This window comes from Semicossyphus pulcher, unplaced genomic scaffold (genome assembly GCF_022749685.1).
Source record: "Semicossyphus pulcher isolate SPU_LCO1_2020_fin unplaced genomic scaffold, fSemPul1.0.p SCAF_25, whole genome shotgun sequence".
Classification (NCBI taxonomy): Eukaryota; Metazoa; Chordata; class Actinopteri; order Labriformes; family Labridae; genus Semicossyphus; species Semicossyphus pulcher.
In genome coordinates, this window is record NW_027211699.1 from 6,750,146 (window position 1) to 6,770,913 (window position 20,768).

At 41.4% G+C, this 20,768-nt stretch overlaps 2 protein-coding genes across 2 annotated transcripts; both read left to right on the forward strand.

Moving 5' to 3' along the window:
* Window positions 1-1,027: 1,027 nt before the first annotated feature.
* LOC138604099 (aconitate hydratase, mitochondrial-like) lies at window positions 1,028-15,131 on the forward strand. The gene is made up of 18 exons (XM_069675944.1): window positions 1,028-1,074; window positions 2,678-2,820; window positions 3,236-3,494; window positions 3,957-4,049; window positions 4,486-4,644; window positions 4,765-4,915; window positions 5,021-5,125; window positions 5,208-5,299; window positions 6,285-6,390; window positions 6,771-6,928; window positions 7,023-7,096; window positions 8,230-8,341; window positions 8,450-8,632; window positions 8,825-8,920; window positions 9,440-9,631; window positions 9,981-10,113; window positions 11,149-11,270; window positions 11,378-15,131. Exons 1-18 carry the CDS (start codon window positions 1,039-1,041, stop codon window positions 11,507-11,509), a joined length of 2,346 nt encoding a protein of 781 aa, XP_069532045.1. The 5' UTR covers window positions 1,028-1,038; the 3' UTR covers window positions 11,510-15,131.
* Window positions 15,132-15,703: 572 nt separating this feature from the next.
* On the forward strand, window positions 15,704-19,266 carry polr3h (polymerase (RNA) III (DNA directed) polypeptide H). The gene is made up of 6 exons (XM_069676251.1): window positions 15,704-16,045; window positions 16,779-16,875; window positions 17,060-17,146; window positions 17,556-17,619; window positions 17,876-18,104; window positions 18,626-19,266. The coding sequence occupies exons 1-6, from the start codon at window positions 15,935-15,937 to the stop codon at window positions 18,674-18,676; spliced, it is 639 nt and encodes a 212-aa protein (XP_069532352.1). The 5' UTR covers window positions 15,704-15,934; the 3' UTR covers window positions 18,677-19,266.
* Window positions 19,267-20,768: the final 1,502 nt, after the last annotated feature.

A 20,768-nucleotide genomic window follows, 5' to 3' on the forward strand; every position in this document is an offset into this window, starting at 1 on the left:
AAGGGACCTGCCTTCAATAAGGGGCTTGTGGGAAATGACGTTCTTATCACTAAATGATGCATAGCAATTATGTGGAGTATGAAATAATTGCACCTGCTTTAGCGTTTTGTGGACTCCCGGTTTATTATGCATCAACATTTATATTAATTTATACCAATTTCTTCACTGTAAAACATAATCTATAGTATTTTAAATATGATTGTGCATTAAAGACTTCTTCTTCTCTTCTTCAGCGTACAGTTTTGATTTATATAAATTAACACACATCCCCCAAATCTTATACAAATAAGCTGAAATATTTTGCACAAAAAACATGCCAGAATAGAAAAGTAATAGAATTGATATTTAGGGTGAATCATTCAAAAAATCCTGTGTGTAAAATATGATTTATTTTTTTTGAGGGGTCTGACTTTAAAAGATAAAAACAAGACTCATTTCACTCATATATGAATTTACACTAACATTGGGAGTTATTTTAAAGCATTTAAATAGATTATTGGCTTTTTAAAAAAAAAGACAGATTGTATTTTACAGTATTGTGTGTAGCACTTAGTACTTTACATAATAATTATATTAGTTTATATTATATCGTATACATATAAATAGAATATTACAGAACAAAGAATATTTTCAAGGTTGAAAATCAAGTGAACAGAACTATTCAAAGAGTCTATAATACCACACATATCTACTCCTGTTCCCAAACATATTTTTCTACATTCACATATTTTCACATTTGTTAAAGTTATTCGCTGTCGTTGTTTTTTTCTTCCATAGCACGTACATTGAGAGCAATAAAAATAATATTATTACCACCACCACCACCATCATCATCATCATTATAAACAACAAGAATGGATAATAGACAATAATAATATAACTAATTATTATCATGATTGTTTTAATAATAATACATTTAATGTATGTATATATTATGTTTGATTTTTGTATTCATTCCAAAAATAAAGCGTAAACTAACGGACTCCTTAATCCAATGACGTCACATTTTAGCGACAATCATCTTTGTCAGTGAACAAAATGGCGTCTTACTGTTTGACAGTCACTAGGCTGCGGGTAAGAAAACGTTTTTTTAACCTTTACAGAGAATTTACCTGCCTTGTTATCGGCTACATATGTTACAATAGTTATGTTCTGTCGTTTATTACCGCCGCCAGCGCTTAAGTTCGACCAATAGCGGATAAATGTAGATTAGAGACCGCGCCGAGCCGTTGTTATTCGGGTCACCGTGTCCCCGTTTGACTCCTGTCAGCGACGCACTGTAACGGTTATAAACTACACCAACCTGACAGCTACCAAGGTTATATGGTTTTAATGATAATAACCGTATCACGTTCAGTCAACATCAATTCAATAGTGACCGCAAACGGTCTCAAGTGTCCCGATGTTTGCAAGGTGATCGCAAGGTTACGGAGTTTTCTGAACGCGCACTTGATGAGAGCGCACTCCTGACGGCTGGGGGTGATGCACTGTCCTGATTTGGGATAGAGGACTAATTGTATAAGTTTATTTTTAAAAGCACGGGACATTTAGTTAGCAGCTGTTCCTAAAACGATGAAAGAAGTCTGCTGCTTATTAAATAACCTTAAGCATAAACTGCGTTAAGCTTTTTTGTTGCCCCTGCTTTCATTGATGTTATAGAGTGTGCCAAACTGTTTGTCATGTTAGTAAAGTACATTCATTTTGTTGTTTGCTGGGTATTTATAATTGTATATGTTCATTTAAATTCCATTGTATAAATCAACTGCATCCTTTGATCACCAAAAATAAACGTGTTTTAGAGGAGTAGGAAAATGCGCTGGTTATATGGTGCACTTTTTACCGACAATGCAGAAAAGGCCACAGTCTCTGATATCAATCTGACTTTTTTAAATTAAATGTTCATTTTAATATTTGGACAAGTGATGGGTAGATAGCATATATTTGTAATCACTTGGTATTATATAAAAACTATGTATTTGAAAAAGTTGTTCATAGTTAATAGTGCTTATCTGAGTTGCTTTGTCTTGACAAACTGTGTGTATAGAGGGTAATCACATGCCACATGATCACGATAGGCAGTATGTCATTAAATGTCTTTCTTATAATATAGTAGTATAGTGCTGTTATATAGTGATTTTACAGACAGTGTGAGCGCTCATATATAACAGTGCAGGGGATTGTTGGGTCAGTGAATCAGAGTGACAGTGAGCAGGCAGGGCTAACCTTTCACCCAGTTTCTCTGACACAGTGAATTTCCACTGAATATCACCAGGAAGGGATGTGAACTAGTCAACTTATGAGAATCCCTCTTGATTTCTTTAGTAGTTTGAAGTTTCATTAAGTTTTAAAACATGAATATTCAGCACCAAAGAAGGAAAAAACATCACATTAGAACATTAGAACCAGAATGTCAATTATTTTGATGCAGTAATGCAGCTGCCATCAGTGAAACGTATTGAGCCTTATGTGGCCAAAATGGAGGCTTCTTCTCTGTCTTGCTGCAGGCTACATTTTTTAGAGGTTAAGTTTTAACTATCCCCACGCATGGTCCCATTCTTGTATAATTTAACTGCCTCTCTTTATAACTTAAAACTGGATGTGTTAGTCCTAAACTTAACAATAAACATTTCTTCATGGTTTTATTTCTCAAACATGCCCTCTCTTTCCTCTGCTCCAGCTGGCCCTCGGAACCGGGGCGAGGCGACTGCATGTCTCTGCCGCCTTCAGCGCCAAGGCCAAGGTGGCCATGAGCCGCTTTGAGCCCGGCTCCAGCGTTAACTATGAGAAGATGCACGAGAACATCAACACCGTGCGCAGGAGGTCAGCAGTTGCCCTTCTCACATGCACACACCCAAAGTCTCTGTTGATTACAGTTTGGCTCATGAGCAGTGGCTGGTGTTTATTACAGCTGCACCATCAATCTTGTGACATTTACTGTGTTGACTTGTCAGGGCCAGCGGGACCCGTGGAGCTAACTTTAGATGACCTGGAGTTCCCCACTCACTTACGCATGTTGTAATCCAGGAATAGGAAATGTTTTTGTGTGGCTGTTAAAGAGGAACAGTTAGCTGTTAATCCCTGTGTTCATTATTTTCCATGATTTCACAAAACATGTCAAAATTAGATTTCCAAACATATCAGAATGAAGGCTCATTCCACAACAATAAAACTTAATGCTACAAACTCTCAGTGTCCAACACAACTCACTACAATTTTCCATGAACCCACCCTCCAGGCTCGGCAGGCCTCTCACCCTGTCCGAGAAGATCGTGTACGGTCACCTGGATGACCCAGCGGGGCAGGAGATCGACCGCGGCCGCACCTACCTGCGCCTGCGTCCGGACCGTGTGGCCATGCAGGATGCCACCGCTCAGATGGCCATGCTTCAGTTCATCAGCAGCGGTCTGCCCAAGGTGGCAGTTCCCTCCACCATCCACTGTGATCATCTGATTGAGGCTCAGATCGGAGGGGCTGAGGACCTGCAGAGGGCGAAGGTCAGTAAACACAGAGAGCTTGGGATATACATATGTTTTTAAGGTGCTATTATTGGTTTGAACTCGACTTTGAATTGCTTTTCTCTGGTTGAAGTGATGATTCTCTTAAGCATTGCAATACCATGTAACACCAAGAGCTGGTTGGGGTTTTTACAGCCATTACAGCCATTCAGTAAATGCCAGTAACAGAAAAGATGACGACACAAAGCCTGTATGCTTTCAAAGTGCATATTTGATACCAACCTCAAAAGGATCCATTAATATTTTTGGCGCAGCAGTTATGTAGAGACTCTGCAGGTTCATAAGTTCCTCGACTTCTTTTCGGCTCAGTTTTCTGTCGGCATAGATACGATGGTTTGTTTCAAATCTGAAATAGTCAGGTTAATCACGTGCAATATACAGAGATACTCGTGTAGCTCGTTCGAAAAGTCCCAATTCTTTCCCAATGTATGCTTAACACAGGAGGTGAACGAGGAAGTGTACAACTTCCTTGCAACTGCAGGTGCCAAATATGGAGTTGGCTTCTGGAAACCAGGATCAGGGATCATCCATCAGGTACAGTAAACACTGTTTTATGATAATCATGCTACAGATTTTTAATATTCATGAATGTGTTTGACCTTTATTTTGCAAAATGTCGCATGTGTTCCGCATTTTAACTATTTTTTTACTCGGTGATCGAACTGTTATTTTTTTCTGGAAGAACCAAATTCTTATTCAAAGCTGAAAACATCTTTTCTCTTAAACACATCTTCATCTTTATAAAACTCTCTCGGTGAACTCGCTCATCAAACACTGTCTGCGGTGAATCAGCATGCAGCTCCTTCCAAAGAGTATCCGTGCCAGAGTGATTAATGTAACCTCTCGTCTGGCTCTCTTAAGAACAGAACATTTCCAGAGAAGTTGTCCATTTCAATAAGCAGTCCACAAACGTGATCGCTCCCGAAGGAATATTGTGTAACTGGCTCTGAATGTCCCTCTGTGTTGACAGATCATCCTGGAGAATTATGCCTATCCCGGGGTGATGCTGATCGGTACAGACTCCCACACTCCCAATGGCGGCGGCCTGGGTTCCATCTGTATCGGAGTGGGCGGAGCTGACGCCGTGGATGTCATGGCTGGAATCCCTTGGGAGCTCAAGTGTCCCAACGTGAGTTCTTGATACCTTGCAAATAAATTTTAATTTCAAGTCTCTTTTCAACCTGAAAATGTCTCGAGGAATGCTTGTCTGTTAGATCTTTGCGTTTGTCTGTGTGTGTTTTTCCTTCAGGTGATTGGAGTGAAGCTGACAGGAAGCCTGTCTGGCTGGACCTCTCCAAAGGATGTGATCCTGAAGGTGGCCGGCATCCTGACTGTGAAGGGCGGCACCGGAGCCATCGTGGAGTATCATGGGCCTGGAGTCGACTCCATCTCTTGTACTGGTGAGGAAGAGATGCTGGTGAACGTGAAGAAAAATGACGGCTTCAACTACAATCCACATCTTTCTTTTTTTACACTAAGGGTAAAATGACACTGTGATTTTTCAGGAATGGCCACTATCTGTAACATGGGCGCTGAGATCGGCGCCACCACGTCCGTCTTCCCCTACAACCACCGCATGAGGACGTACATGATGAAGACCGGCCGTGGAGGTCGGTCTCTTCCTGTTTCTTTAGTCTCTGCATGCTTGGTTTTAATTCACCGTGTCTTAACTTTAACTTTGTCTCCTCTCAGATATCGCCTCTTTGGCCGATCAGTTCAAAGACGACTTGGTCCCAGATAACAACTGTGAATATGACCAGGTCATCGAGATTAACCTGAGCAAGGTGAGTCACAGCACTTTGGTTTCCTGGTTTTAGTCTTCTAACATGCAGCATCATATCCACTACATACTAATTATTTCCAGTTATATTTATATGCTGCTTAATATTCCAAAGAATCAACATCATTTACATTTTTTCTAACTGGAAATTACACAAAATGTGTAACTTCAAACTGTGACGTCTAAGTCTGTAAAAGCTCCTGTGAGGAACCTTTGGTTAGTGTTGATTTTGGCGCCCCCTGTGGACAACGCCGTACCTCTTATCTCTTTGCTGATTTTGTCCTGTACATGCTGAGGAGGTGGTTTTTAACAAAAAATCTCATCCTGCTTTCTTTAACAGTCATATGCATCACTCACTTTAAATTTCTGCCCTGGAAAATGTAAACAAAGGCAGCGACGTGTGACACCTACCCCCACCAGCGGTCTCAGGCATTAAAAATAACTATATAGAAATAAACAGTCTTCTCTCTGATGGTCTGCTTTGCTTTTGTCAGTCATATAGAGTCATCAGAATTACTTTCAGTCTGTTTCATAACCAGCGAAAAACTACTCACAGGAGCTTTAAACATCCAATTTTCTTAAATATTCGTTCTTTTCTCTCTTGTTTCCTTTTTTTTTTAGCTGTGAGCAATTTTTCCATTTCCAGAATAAATATCCAATAATGTAATTTTCATACACACGCATTCAGTCTCTGTGTATATGTGAGTAAGTGTGGTACTGAAACTGTACATTTAAACAAAAATGTAAAGATATCAATTAGAAATCACTGACCTACTAAATTATAATGATGTTATAATGTTTAGTAAATTCTTTGCTGAGGTGATACAAACACGACAGACGCACACTTCCCCTTGCCACATACTTTTGCTTTGTCTTCTTTTGTGTCGTGTCATTACGGCAGTGTGAATGCTTCTTTGTGTTCCTCTTTTAATCTAAATTTAAAAAAACATGTCCTTCAATTCTGCCTCGTTTCCCTCCTCTTCTTGCAGCTGAAGCCCCACATCAACGGGCCGTTCACCCCCGACCTGGCCCACCCCGTGTCTGACATCGGGGCTGTAGCGAAGAAGAGCGGCTGGCCCCTGGAGGTCAAAGTTGGTCAGTATTTATGACGCAGCTGTATTATGTTTCCATTTTGGATGCTTTGTCTTGTGAAATGTGACACTTCTTCCTTTGTTCCTCGTAGCTTTGTTAGATATGATCGGATCACGTTACAGCCCTGTCATGTTTTCTTACGTAGCTCAACAGAAAGGCTATCGAGTGCAGCAGCATCAGGTCTTTGACAAAATGAGTAGAATATCGTGATGGTAATCGAGATGTATTATTACAGGGTTGCTCGTCTCCTTTTCAACAACTATTCTCTCATTACATATGCAAGATATCTAAGATGTCTAATGCCACTGTACTTGTTTACTCCCTCACTTTAGTTTCATGTTTCTCACGTCTCCTCCTACACACACTGAACTCGTCTCTTTCAGGTCTGATCGGCAGCTGCACCAACTCGAGCTACGAGGACATGGGCAGAGCCGCCTCCCTGGCCAAGCAGGCTCTGGATAAAGGTCTGAAGTGCAAGGCCCAGTTCACAGTCACCCCCGGATCGGAGCAGATCCGCGCCACCATCGAGAGGGATGGATATGTGAGTCACAATCAACAGTGTTTCTTTTAACATAAGACTTACATTAAAGTGTGTGAGATGCAGAAAAAGACTCCTCACGTTGTCCCTCTTTCAGGCCAAGATCCTGAGTGATGTCGGGGGAGTCGTACTCGCCAATGCTTGTGGACCCTGCATCGGACAGTGGGACAGGTATGCACCTCGTGTGTGAAGGCTTATTGTGCCTGGCAGCAGGGATATGGACGGTGATTCGTTTGTTGTTCCAGCACTTAGATCCAGTTCAAAATCTCTCGACAACGAAGAAGCCAGAATCCCACACATGATCATTCCTTATAACTTTGGTGAATCACTGCCGCCACTCTCAGTTCAGGATTTCAGGTGCAAGAAAATAAGTCATTTGTAAATAAGAGAGGGGAAACTAATTGCTAGATAACCATTTAATACGTTATAAATATTCATGCCCCTTGAGAATGCACACTGTTGTTTGCTCTCACTCTACTTTATTAAACACTCTTTCTTCTTTTTCACCCGCATGGAAACTCATCAATCCTTTCATAACTCTTTATTGGCATTTAATAAACTTTCAAACATTAATCAGGGGACAAAATGACACCTTTTTTTCTTTTGGCTCTTTATGCCTTTATTGAAAGAGGGGACAGTGGACAGTGTCAGAAACAGGGTAAGAGAGAGCGGGGATGACACGCGACAAGGGTCCGCCACATTGAGGACTGTAGCTTCTGTATTTGGGACGCGCGATTTAACTGCTGAGCTAAACTGACACCCCCACAATGACACATTTACTTACAATATTTCTCACTATTTCCCACCAAATTTAGCGTGTCGACACGGTTTTTTGCGTTCCCATCGATGCCGATCGGAGCCGAGGCGATAATTACCCAGGTCTACTACAGCGTCATTTGCCCCAGGTCTGAATACCGATTGTAGCCTTTTCCATTAAGGAAAAAAGCCGAGTGTTTGCAGGTTTTTTGACCAGTGGGAAAGCGGCTATAATCTCAGTGGCAGGACATTTCTGTTCACATTTCTGTTTCCAAGAGAATGAACCCTTTTCATGTATTTATCCAATGGCCTTCCCTCTAATATGGCTGTAAAAGGAGGGAAATCATCAGCATGTTGTCCAAACACTTTAATGTTGTTTAAGTAATGGAGTCACTGAGGGACTCGAGCAGGGCTTTAGACTTTTATTCTGGTAAGCTGATTTGAAACAGCTGGCTCACAGTACGAAAGCACAAAGTGAAATCAAATATTCCTTCTGAGAGAAACAAGAAGGCTCAGACTAACATGCTCCATGTTTTGACCTTCCTCAGGAAGGACGTGAAAAAAGGGGAGAAGAACACGATCGTCACGTCCTTCAACAGAAACTTCACTGCCAGGAACGACGCCAACCCGGCCACTCATGCTTTCGTCACCTCTCCTGAGGTAAGAAGCACAAAATAAAGGCTCATATATGCAGCATAGTGGGTGTGTATCATACAGATCTTATTATGTTTCCTGTTGGCTGAATGCCTTTAATATAACTCCCTCTAGATTGTCACGGCCATGGCCATCGCCGGGACCCTCAACTTCAACCCAGAGACGGACTACCTGACCTCTCCCAGTGGAGAGAAGTTCAAGCTGGAACCCCCGACAGGTGACGAGCTCCCCTCCAGAGACTTTGACCCGGGTCAGGACACCTACCAGCACCCCCCGGCCGAGGGCAGCGCTGTCAAGGTGAGGGTTCTTAGAGATACAGTTTTTAAATCTCAACAATTCAAGAAGGTAACACCACACTGATGAAACCTGCTTTTAGTTCAGTAGTTTGAAACAGAAGTGTGAACTAACAGCGTGATCAAGGCTTGTTATGTGACAGATGCTGAAACAGAAACGTTTTTTTGGTTGTTCAAATAAACTTCTGATGTTCAGGTGGACGTGAGCCCCTCCAGCAACCGCCTGCAGCTGCTGGAGCCGTTTGACAAGTGGCACGGGAAGGACCTGGAGGACTTGAGGGTCCTCATCAAGGTGAGCCGGGAAAGGAAGGAGAGTTGTGGTGAAATGCTAGTGGAGCTAAATAACAAAGTAAATGTCAGACCACTTTGTGAGCGGGGACATAATTCAGTTCATATCAAAAGACCAAAAGCAACAATGAACGAGGATGTAGGCGTTTCCCTCTCTGCCTTGGAGCTGCTGCACTGAAGCGCTCCCTAAATACAATAAACATTGGCCGTGTAGTTTATGTTGAAGCAGACTTCCTGTTTTGAATTCTACAAATTCGGACTTATCTGTTGCTGGAAATAGTCCCAAACAATTGTTTTTGCAAGTTTCCTCTGCTTCGGGTGAAATGTTCTTGACCGTATTTTGAAGAGTCGTCTGCTTTCTATTTTTCTTTGGTTGGAAAGAATGAGATTAGAGCTGAGACGGATCCTGAGACATATTAATCCTTTGTTGGATTGTTGGATCATTATTTTAATAAAGCGTTAATGTTCTTCTCCTTTATAACTCCCACTCTTTGCCTTCCTCTCTTCCCATCTGTTGCTGCAGGTGAAGGGAAAGTGCACCACCGACCACATCAGCGCTGCCGGGCCCTGGCTGAAGTTCCGCGGCCATCTGGACAACATCTCCAACAACCTGCTGATCGGTGCCGTCAACATCGAGAACGACGCCGTCAACAAGGTGAAGAACCAGCTGACGGGAGAGTTTGGAGGCGTGCCAGACGTGGCCCGCCACTACAAGGTGAGAGTGACTGTTTGTTTACATTCAAACATTACATAAATGAAGGACATGCACACAGGTACCTGTTCATTAGGTACAGCTAGCTACAATAAAGAAATCCTCCCTCCATGAAGCTATAATGTTTGTTTGTGATCATTTTGGAGGATGTTGTTAGTGGTGAATTGTGTCAAACTGAGCAGAGGTGTTACTGATATCAGCCTACCTGTATCGACTGACAAAATAACAGAAACACCTCTGAGAGTAGATCAACAGCACCACAAACTAAACTAAAAAAGCATCGGGAAAAATTCTTCTTTTGTTTTGCATATTTTCTCTGCAGCAGTGTTAATTCTCTCACTGTGTAATCCAGGCCAATGGAGAGTGTTGGGTGGTGGTTGGAGACGAGAACTACGGGGAGGGGTCCAGCAGAGAGCATGCCGCACTTGAGCCAAGACACCTCGGGGGACGCGCCATCATCGTCAAGAGCTTCGCCAGAATCCACGGTGAGCTTCAGGGCACGGAGAGATAAAATGCAACATCAGCCGCTCTCCTGTGTGCAGTTCTCTTTTGCTTACACTCAGAATTGTAGTTTATTTTCTTTGTGAAAAAGAGAAGCATCTAAATTACTGTTACCGGGCTCCTGAGCAAACATAACTATTTATTGTTGCATGTTTATAGTCTGGCAGAAGAAGGAAGTCTAGCAGAGTCGTAGCTTCATGTTATAATTACAGTCCATTAGTGACAGACAGATGCAGATAGGTGAAAGCTGGATGTAAGCAAGAGGATAAATGAAAGTCTGACCTCCACAATCAGACAAAAGAAACGCTGCTGCTTGTAGGCGACAAAGCTGCACACAAACATCGCTCTATACAAATGTTAGATTTCAGACAGCATGAAATTCACCAGGAGAGAATGGTGATAATCAATACAAACCAGACACACTTACTCACAGGCATTATTCCTCATGACCTTGTGTTTCTGTAACTGATATTCTTCAGACAAAGAAACCTTCTCTTGTTACCTGATGGAAGAACAGTAAAGCTCTTCCCCACTGGTCAAAAAACCTGCTAACAGTCGGCTTTTTTGCTTAATGAGAAAGGTTACAATCGACATTCAGACCCGGGTCAAATGACTCTGCAGACCCGGGTAATTATCACCTCGGCTCCGGTTGGCATTGACGACAACACAAACCCGGGTTGACACGCTAATCTCCGCCCCCTCTCCGGCGCGATGCTATGCTCCGTCAGTAACTTCAGCTCCGAATTAGACTGAATGATTAGCAGATACAATAAAGACCTAACCACTGTAACATCTTCACTGTTCGCTAACCCTGTCTCCGGCACGTTTGTGATGTCAGACGGTGACGCAGCAGAAAAGAGACTGACAGGAGTATACTTCACTGGCAATGGGAACAGAGACAATCGGCATCTATAAGCGGGTCGTCCCGGGTCTGAAAAACCTGCGTCAACATGCTAATTTCAGTGGAAAAGAGGTATAAGAATCAGTCGGTTACTTCCTTTTTGTTTTCCTTCTCACAGAGACTAACCTGAAGAAGCAGGGCCTGCTGCCTCTGACCTTTGCTGACCCCAGTGACTACGACAAAATCCGCCCCGATGACAAGATTTCAATCACCGGGCTGAAATCTTTTGCTCCTGGCAAGGTGAGGAATATTCTGCAAAGATGAAACATTGATCGAAAGGACAGCCAAGCTTCTCTCACGTTGATGTTTGAGCCAAATGATTGACACACGGTGTTGTTTGCCTCCAGCCGCTGACAGCAGTGATCAAGCACAGCGACGGCAGCAAGACCTCCATCACTCTGAACCACACCTTCAACGAGACACAGATCGAGTGGTTCCAGGCTGGCTCCGCCCTCAACAGGATGAAGGAGCTGCAGTAATCGGTGGAGGAGGAGAAGGGAGGCGGGGCCTGTAGGGGCCATCGAGGGGCCTTGGTTAAGAAGGGGAGAGATGTGGGCCTAGAGAGGGGCTCAGCAGAGAGGAAGAGACGATGCGAGCGTTAGATGGTAACCAGACTTTTTGTGTTAATGTCGGTTTAGGGACAGCTGTACTCACACATACACACACACACACACACTCAAGGTCGCTGTACAGATGAAAAGCGCACACATTCATGTTCACAAACACGCACACGCACAGACAGGATTACTGTGAAAGCACTTCCAGTCGACAGGCAGAACTACTGTACCCAAACACACCCAAACAAGCGCACGACACAAAGCTTAGCCGTGTGTTCGTCTGTTGTAGGCAGCGTTGTGTTCGTTGTGGAAGCACTCCTCACTTTAACATCACTTCTGTCAAGCTTATTTATTGATGAGTGTAACCCTGTAGTCACCCTGTATGTGTCTCCATTGAACGGCGTTGTCGTCGGTGTTACTACTGCAGAATGAGGCTTGTTGGAAGCGTTAACATTACTGTAAGCCATCTTTAATGTGAGTATGTAGCAGTATATTAGCCTGATTCGACCCTGACTTGATAAATACATATACAGATTATCAGTAATGTTAAATTGGTCTGTTAGAGTCAGTCACACTGCTTCCTGTTTAATATCTGTAACCATCCATCACAAGATCAGACAAATCCATCATCCCTCCTCTTTAATATTTGTTCAGTAGTTTCCATCCAAACAGCTCAATAAGCTCAACGAGTTCTCCAACTCCCACGAATGTACTTTTCCTCCATTACGTCCAGACAGTCACCTGACCAACATCTCCTCCACATGTATTTATCATCTATAATTATGAAGCACAAAATGTAGATGATCCTCCTCATGGGTTTTTTTGACGCCACTATTGACTCGCACAAATGTTTCCCTAACTCTGTAAACAAGCTGAGTCATTTACCAAAAGCAGCATGTTTGACATCCCGTTAGCCTTCGTCATAGGACGACTGCAGCCCACAGCGCTCTCACTCACCCTGAGATCTTGTGTTGTCATTCTGCTGTTGTTGCACCTTTTATTTTAAGTCAGACTTTAATTCACTCAAGTATATTTGAACTGATGCATTAATCTGTGCAAACTCCATACTGATCCTTCACTGCTTGCTTGATCAATTTAAAGTCTTTTTTGCGTAATATTAACCTCCACTGTGTGAAACCTTCCATTGTGGACGTCTGTCTCTAAAGCTACGTTCAGACTGCAGGTTCATATGTGACTCAGGTCTGTTTTTATTTATGACAGTGTGAACAGCACAAATCACATGCAATCTGATCTTCATCAAATCTGATTTGGGCCACTTTCGTATGTGGTCCTAAATCAGATACAGGTCATAGTTTTGGCTGTGCGACCTGAGCCTGAAGTCAGCCAGTGCTCCACAAAAAGCCTCCTCGTCCTCGTTATCATCTGCTGTCGAAATCCGCCGGCTTCCACAGCACATCAGTTTATACATGAAACCGTAAACGCAGACTCCCATGGTACCCATGTTTGTTTACGTACGACAGCGTGCTGCGCGTAGTCTTTGTTTTTGTTCCTTTGCAATCTGATATTGGCCACATTTTAAACAGCCGAAGGAAAAAATTGGATCTGAGCAATAAGTCGGAATTGAGCACTAAAGCTTGCAGTGTGAACGTAGTGTGAGTGGGACAACAAACCACTGTTATTGCATTAGCGCTAACGTAGCCTTTATTCTTTCCATCCTTTTTTTGTCCTGTGTGTGCTGCATGATTGTCTAACATCAGTCTGTGTCGCATCTGTCTGTTCCTCTCTGCTCATCCTGCCTCTCTCGTCGCTCTCAGCAGGCTGGTTCATGCAGCTCAAACCTCAACCTGATGTTTGGGGAAATAAAGGCTTTGTGTTTAGCTCGACGGTTACGCTGCACTGGGCCGGATTTTAATGTAAATACTGGTGAAATGTTCTGCGCCTAAATGAAATTGCAGCATAACAGTGTGATAGAAATGCTTCCTAAACAGCCGTGATTGTGCTCTAAAACAACCTTATTGTTGTTTCTGTGTTAAAGTCTGTTTTTCAGTTAGTCCTCACGACCAACTGGAGCTGCCAGAGTGTGAAATTGCCTCTTGCAGCTGTAACAGGGATAACGGGTTGTGTTCTTCCTCGAGTTGATGGTTTTTCAGGTTGAGGTTTGGTCCATGAGAAGGCCGGCTGTCTTCTAACACAAATTAACGCACAATCTAGTGTCCAGACGCCTGTTCACTAGCACTCTGTAGAGTTAGGACAGCAGTTTTAGGTGAGCTTTAGGGCTTCTTTCATCCTCTGCACATTCTACGTTTAAAGCGTACATCTCTGTTGTGTGTTACCTTTTAGGACTGACATTCACCTTGTAATATTCACCACTTTTTTTAGGTTTTATTAGAGGTTATTGCTGCTATGTTTTATGTAGCTTGCTGGTCCTCTGTGTTCATCCAGATAGTCCTTTAATTTGTCACGTCAATCTGCTGTCGAGGAAGTGAATCCCTCTGTACTAAAACAGTTTGGACCTGTGTGTAAATGATGTGATATATAGGGGTGTGTATATAAACGATAGTATATAGATTATATATATAAAGAGAGAAAGAGAAAGTAACATGCTGTATGCTGCCTGTCTAATGGAGCCATTAACTCCTTCCTGTAACATAATGTCACGATTTAAAGTCCCCTCTGTGGTGTTTATTAAACTGAATCTCCACTAAGATAACCTGCCCTCACAAACCAGATGAAACGTGGATTATTGGTTCACTTGAAGCTCCGATTTTGGATTGTAGCATTTGTTTGCTGCTCGACTTTGAAAGTGAAAATGGGTTTGTTATATTTAAGAAGCTGAATTTTAATGGTTTAACTTGTTCCTTTAATATTTTGTCATCTTCCCCAGTAGTTTTCAGGGACAGAGATGGTTTGAAACAAAGTCTTTCTGGACATAAATGACTCCACAAACTGCTAACTCCCTTTGAGAATCATCATGATTTATGCCCCCGTGTATCCCGTCACTTCGATGCTCAAACACTCCTCATGAGATTAACTGCCAAAGATGCCTGATGGAAGTACTAAGATGTATAGAAATAATGGTTGTCCATAAGTTGTCCTCATTATCATGTGACCCTTCAAATATACCACTATGTCCACTATGTTTTTAAAACATCCTGAAACACACTCATTCATTTGATCATCATTCTGTGATGTAAGAAAGTGCGTTGCTGTTCTCTGGTTCAGGCCTTTGAGTTGTAAAAGCGCTGATGTAATGTGAGAAATCAACTGTTGTTCATGAAGGCATTGTGTGGTAGCATGCCCACTGTGTGATTCTTTTTGTACTCTGATGTTGCTCAAGTTTCCTCTGATGTGTGTGTGAAATGACTTTTTCAAGATTCTTTATTTGTCCAGATGCAGCACAAATTAAAAAAATTAATAATTGTCCTAGTGATGATTCCCCTCACACTCCTGTTCCAGCATTTAAAATGATTCTGAAAAAGTAGATCAGTCAAATGGCCTGCAGTTTAAGAAGCTTGTGAGATCAAAGTATGTTGAAATTTACAAAATGATTAGTAAATTAATAAAGATTAAATTCTGAATGAGAGTTTTTGTCATTTTCTTTGTTTAATTATATTATATTATTATGTATATTTCACTTTCACAATATAAATCTTAAAAAAAACGCATGTAAAGCCCTGTTTTATTCTTTAATCGTTTATTTAAAAAGTTCAGCACCTAAATTAAAGATGTGAATAACAAAACGTTGAGGAGACTTTTAATATTTCACTTAAATTAACAAATAAAGAACTTCCATGATTGAAAAATGCAAAAAAATGCTAAGAGATAATTAAAAAAAACAAAACAGAAAATAGAATAAATGAAGGTAGGCTTGATTTTCTATGACAATAATTAAAACTATTAATTATTTAAACAGTGGTGTAAAAAAAAGAATCATAAACAGTGATTGTGAATTTAAAAAGGTTTTTTCTTTTTAATCTGTGAAACTTCTGGGAACTAAAATGTGTTGTATTATTATTTTACGTTGATGTAATGCAAATTAACATAATTTAACAATGTATATTAGAAAGAAACGGTTTTTCAATTGCGCGCTGTGCCTTTAAGTTTTGCGACATGCCGTAAAGCAACTGCCGTAAATACACACACATGGAGCCATCATGAACGCTCTTGAGTTTGCTGATATTATTAGACTTATTGGGGGTTTTAGATTATAAACATCTGTTAATTTCCTTTTCTCCGCTGTAGAAATATAAAATGTTTTCCAGAAAGTAGGCGACACATCAGAGCTCAGCTGACAGCTCGGCTCGTTGTTTCAAGCTAGCAGCTTTGTGAGTGTGCATGTGAGACTTTATAAGTGCATGTAAGTGAGTAGCTGCTCACAGTTTCATCATGTTCGTGTTGGTGGAGATGGTCGACACTGTCAGGATCCCTCCGTGGAACTTCCAGAGACAACTGAACGCAGCCATCGCCGAGGAGCTCAACAAGAAGCTGGCCAACAAGGTGCGTGTGTTTGTTTATGTACCTGGCACAAGCACTGGAGGGCAGGCTCCACAGCTCCAGTGTTTCAGTTTGTTTTTTAGTTTTAGATTTATGAAGATATACGAATACAACTTTAGAAGGAGACATTCACATAGATAATTATAGCGTGTAGTAATCCTCCAATGCTACTGATGGCTGGAAAGAGGTAAATAGACTGCTAAAATGCACATAAACACAAGAGACTGGCTCAAAGAAACTACTCACACAGAGGGAGAAGAGAGGAGAGGCACCCGGACATGAGGCACGGACAAAATAACTATTATGTATTTAGTTATTAGGTTATTATTAAGTATGCTGCTAAACAGTACGAAGTTATAATAAAAACAGAGTAGGGCTGCATCAAAGGATACTGTCACGAGTAAATATTTGATCCTTAGATAATGAATTCTTCATAGTTTTATAAAGAACAAGATGCAGGTCTTTTAGTGTCTTTTTTTCCGTCCCAAACCCAAAATACATTTTTATTTAACTTTTTTTTTATTGTGGCCAACTCAATGCCTCATCTAGATTTTTCTGTTCTGTATCTTGCTCAAAGCATTTTATTTATTTGGGAATTTGCATTGTGACAGTAAACAAGAGGACATAGAAGACGTGTTGTCATTTGTTTTCCTTTTATTAAACTGTATTTCATTATTTGAATACTGTCAGCACGTCTGAATGTTGGCTTGACTGTTAATCGTCTCTCTGTCCTCAGGTGGTCTACAACGTGGGTCTGTGCATCTGCTTGTACGACATCACTAAACTCGATGATTCCTACATATTCCCAGGAGATGGAGCCTCGCACACCAAGGGTATGATGATGATGATACAGCTGTGACATGGCTTTGTCACTTCCTCATACACTTGTATCATATGGAAAGACTTTACATTTTAGAGGCACAATTGCTAACTACTTATTAGCATCGTTAGCACTCTGTGTCTGTGTCATCTGACTCTCCCGCACTGATTCTTTCTCATCTTTCTTTGGCCTCTCAGTTCATTTCAGGTATGTTGTTTTTCATCCGTTTCTCGACGAGATCCTGGTCGGCAAGATCAAGTACTGCAGTCAAGAGGGAGTTCACGGTACCTCTTTTCTTTCCAGTTACAGCCTGTTTGTAACGTTAGTAAGGGCAAAACAAATATGTATGAATGTCTTACACATATTCTCTACTTATATTTTGTCTTCAGTGTTTATCCTGGATTAACAACCATTTAGAGAAAAGTAAAAATAAATGTGCATCAAGTGTAAATGGTGCATGCAGTACATTCAGATATGTTAGTTTACTGCTGTGTATTGTTTTCTGCATGTAGTCTATACACAAACAACAACAACATATCCATTGAAACTTCCCCATAAAGTCTGAATTGTGCCTTAAATGAGAAAAACATTTGCACTCAGCCTGAAGGCTCACATGTCTCTGCTCTCAGCCTGTCAGACAACACAGCAGCACTGTTGTAAACACTGATACCCTGTAACCTCTCTGCTTCACAGTGACCATGGGCTTCTTTGATGATATCCTCATCCCACCAGAGTCGCTTCAACAGCCTGCAAAATTGTATCCTTTTTGTTTATTGGATTTTCCACAAAAACCAAAGTTTTTACTATGATTGCAACAAAACAAGGAAAAACTTCAAGCTAAAATAACACTGTCAAAAATGTAACAAGTGAGCAAAACAGACTAAAAACATTGAAACACACCAACAGAAAGAAAAAAAAAACACGGTAAATAAAATTTCTGAATCTTTACATTTAAAATTTTGGCATTGATTGTGACGGTAGTTTTGTCGAGCCTTCCTTAGCTGCCGCCTCAGTGATGAAGCAGAGCAGGTTTGGCTTTGGGAGTACGAGACAGACGAGGGGGCCCACGACCTCTACATGGACCAGGGAGAGGAGATCCGTTTCCGGGTGACAGATGAAGTCTTTGTCGACACGTCGCCGACGGGCCCGGCTGCTGCAGCGACGGACACACCTGCACAACCGGGACAGTCGACCGCGCCGCCACCGGAGGAGGAGAAGAAAGAGGCACCGTACACTCTGATTGTAAGAACAGACGTTTACTTCACCAGGACGAATGCTCACATTAATAAAGCCGGAATAAGTGTTGCTAAAAATATAAGATTCTTCATGTTATGGTTACAAATGATATGAACTTACAGAGCATATACACAGAGAACAGAATAGGACCAAGAATTGATCCTTGAGGAACGCCGCCTGTTTGTTTTGCAGTGGGAGAGATGAATAAATAAACTCACAGTTACACTTACTCACAAGTAAGAGGAAAAGCACTCCAGGGCTGTTCCTGATGCCTACCCAATCCTGAAGACTTTTATTGTAGTGGTCAATCATTTTTCACCCTTAGAAAATATCTTTTAGCGCTGCAAAATCCAGATGGATTGGTTGTTATAAAGTGCTGAATGGAATTGTTCTCATACCCATCTCTCTCTGTAGAAATTAAGGGCATAAAATGTTTTAAAGTTGTAGATAGAACTTGCAGAATGACGCAAAGCTGGCGTCATTCTTTCAAATGCACCCTCACCCACTGTGCTGTTGTTTTTTTTCAGGGGACCATCTGTGAGCCGGGGCTGGGGCTGCTGTCATGGTGGAACAATTAGCACCGCAGAGGAAGAAGAGGATATTTGCTGTTTACAAAGATCACATCGTGACTGATCGGACAGATGAGGGACAATCAGTCGGAGACACGGCTCCTCGCTTTGGGAGCCGAAGGCAAGACGCAAAGTGGAGCTGCTCTATGAACAGAGACAATGTGGCTGTACAGGGACTGATGTGACCTCTGTCACACTGAGACTGAGGGTGGATAAAAACACGGCACTTAACACACCAGCTTCATATTTACTTCAAGCTTACCATTTAATATGTGATTGGTTGAGTCACGTCCACATCTGGTATATTTTGACCCCTAATTTTAAGAGAACAACAATTAAGTCATCAATTATTTATATTCCAATCACTGCTATATAATTATAGATTCGCTGGTTACAAGACCAAGTTTTAGTTTCTCAAAGCAGGAGCTTTTAAAAATGGGGTTGAATACATGTGGTATTAAGAGGAGAATGTGCTTCAGTTTTAAGGCGAGAAATAAGCTTGAGGGACTTTTTTTGTTTGTTTCCACCCCAGGAGTTCGTGCACGCATCCTCAGTTTCTTGCGATATTACGTGCTTCTGTTTTGTCCCACAATAAAAGGGCGAATCATCGGTGCGAGTGGTGATGTGATTTTGTGTTATTTGTGTTCATAGGTCGTCTTAAGAGGTCTTGAAATCCTACACTCAACAGGGCAGTGAAGGTCACATTGCTGTTAGTGACCTCTGCACTCTTAATGTCGCCTTGTGGTAGTTTGCAAATCACACACACACAATTTGTGTAGCTATCCTTGTTGGGACTTTCCATTGACCTCTAACCAGGACCTCAGAAGTGTATTACATTCAGGTTTTGGTCTCCATGAGGAATACTGGTTGCAACAAGGACAGTATTTAAACCTGACAAGGTCCCGAAAGGGGAAAAATAATCAGGATTGTGTTTGTTGTACAATCAGAAATGCAGTTGTCCGTGTTTCTCGTAGCAACTGCATGTCTTGTTTATGTTTGTTTCAGTTGTCTGAAGTGAAAGTGGGTCAGAAAGAGCAACAAAAACAGATGATTTGCATGTGACCCCTGGTGAAGAGACACTCTTTACTGTGGTTTATTACTGCAGACTTTGGAGCTATCTTATTTTATATGAGCCCTTTTATTTAGGAAAGGCAGGTTTATTTATAAAGCACGTTTCAGCAATAAGACAATTCAAAGTGCTTTACACAAGACAACAAAGGCACCTTGACAAAGAGCAAAGAAACGCATAAAACAATTAAAAAGGAAAGTGAAGTGAAGATAAAATATAGACAGCTAAAATAAAATAGAGTAAAATTAAAATAATTTAATAAAAGGCATCTCTAACCAGGTGAGACTTTAGCCTTGATTTAGTAGGAGTGAGTGTTTCAGCTGACCTGCAGTCTTCTGGGAGTTTGTTCCAGATATATGGATCATAAAAGCTGAGCGAGCAGCAGCGTTCTGAATCAGCTGCAGCTGTCCTGAGACCTGTAAAGACTCCGTTACAGTAGTCGAGTCGACTGTAGATAAATGCATGGACTAGTTTTTCCAGATCCTGCTGAGACATAAGTCCTTTAATCCTTGATATATTCTTGACTTGATAGTAGGACGACTTTGTAATTGTTTTAATGTGGCTTTGAAGATTCAGCTCTGAGTCCATGACTACACGCACATTTCTGGCTTGGTCAGTGATTTTTAACACCAATGACTGAAGCTGCATGCTGACTCGCTCCTCCTTTGTTTAAAAAAACAACAACTGAGTTTTGTACTTAAACTGAAAATGATGGCACATTACATGTGTTTTTTTTTACATGATGTCAGCATAACTGTAATTCAATTGACATTGCAAAAAGACTTCATCTGGCTTCCATTCTGCAGCCCGGCTCTTTCGTAACATTCGCTTGAATTATTGACAAATGAACATTAGAGGCTTTCACCTTAGATTCTGCTAAATACTTAATGGGGAGGAAAGAAAAAAGGGAAACTTAAATGAAATTTAAATAAAAAGTTAGAAATTAGATGCAACACTTTTCATTTTACCAAATCAAATAAATTCTGACCTTAAAGGTCAAAACTATTTTGGTGCTTATACTGACATAAGCTT

Excerpts from the sequence above, each read along its gene's own strand:
- LOC138604099 (XM_069675944.1), top strand. The coding sequence starts at position 1,039 with ATGGCGTCTTACTGTTTGACAGTCACTAGGCTGCGG. Across the intron at positions 4,645-4,764 it reads GGGAGCTCAAGTGTCCCAAC|GTGATTGGAGTGAAGCTGAC; the intron begins GTGAGTTCTTGA and ends TTTTTCCTTCAG. Across the intron at positions 9,632-9,980 it reads ACGTGGCCCGCCACTACAAG|GCCAATGGAGAGTGTTGGGT; the intron begins GTGAGAGTGACT and ends TGTGTAATCCAG.
- polr3h (XM_069676251.1), top strand. The coding sequence starts at position 15,935 with ATGTTCGTGTTGGTGGAGATGGTCGACACTGTCAGGATCCCTCCGTGG. Across the intron at positions 16,876-17,059 it reads TGGAGCCTCGCACACCAAGG|TTCATTTCAGGTATGTTGTT; the intron begins GTATGATGATGA and ends TTGGCCTCTCAG. Across the intron at positions 17,620-17,875 it reads CTTCAACAGCCTGCAAAATT|TGATGAAGCAGAGCAGGTTT; the intron begins GTATCCTTTTTG and ends CTGCCGCCTCAG.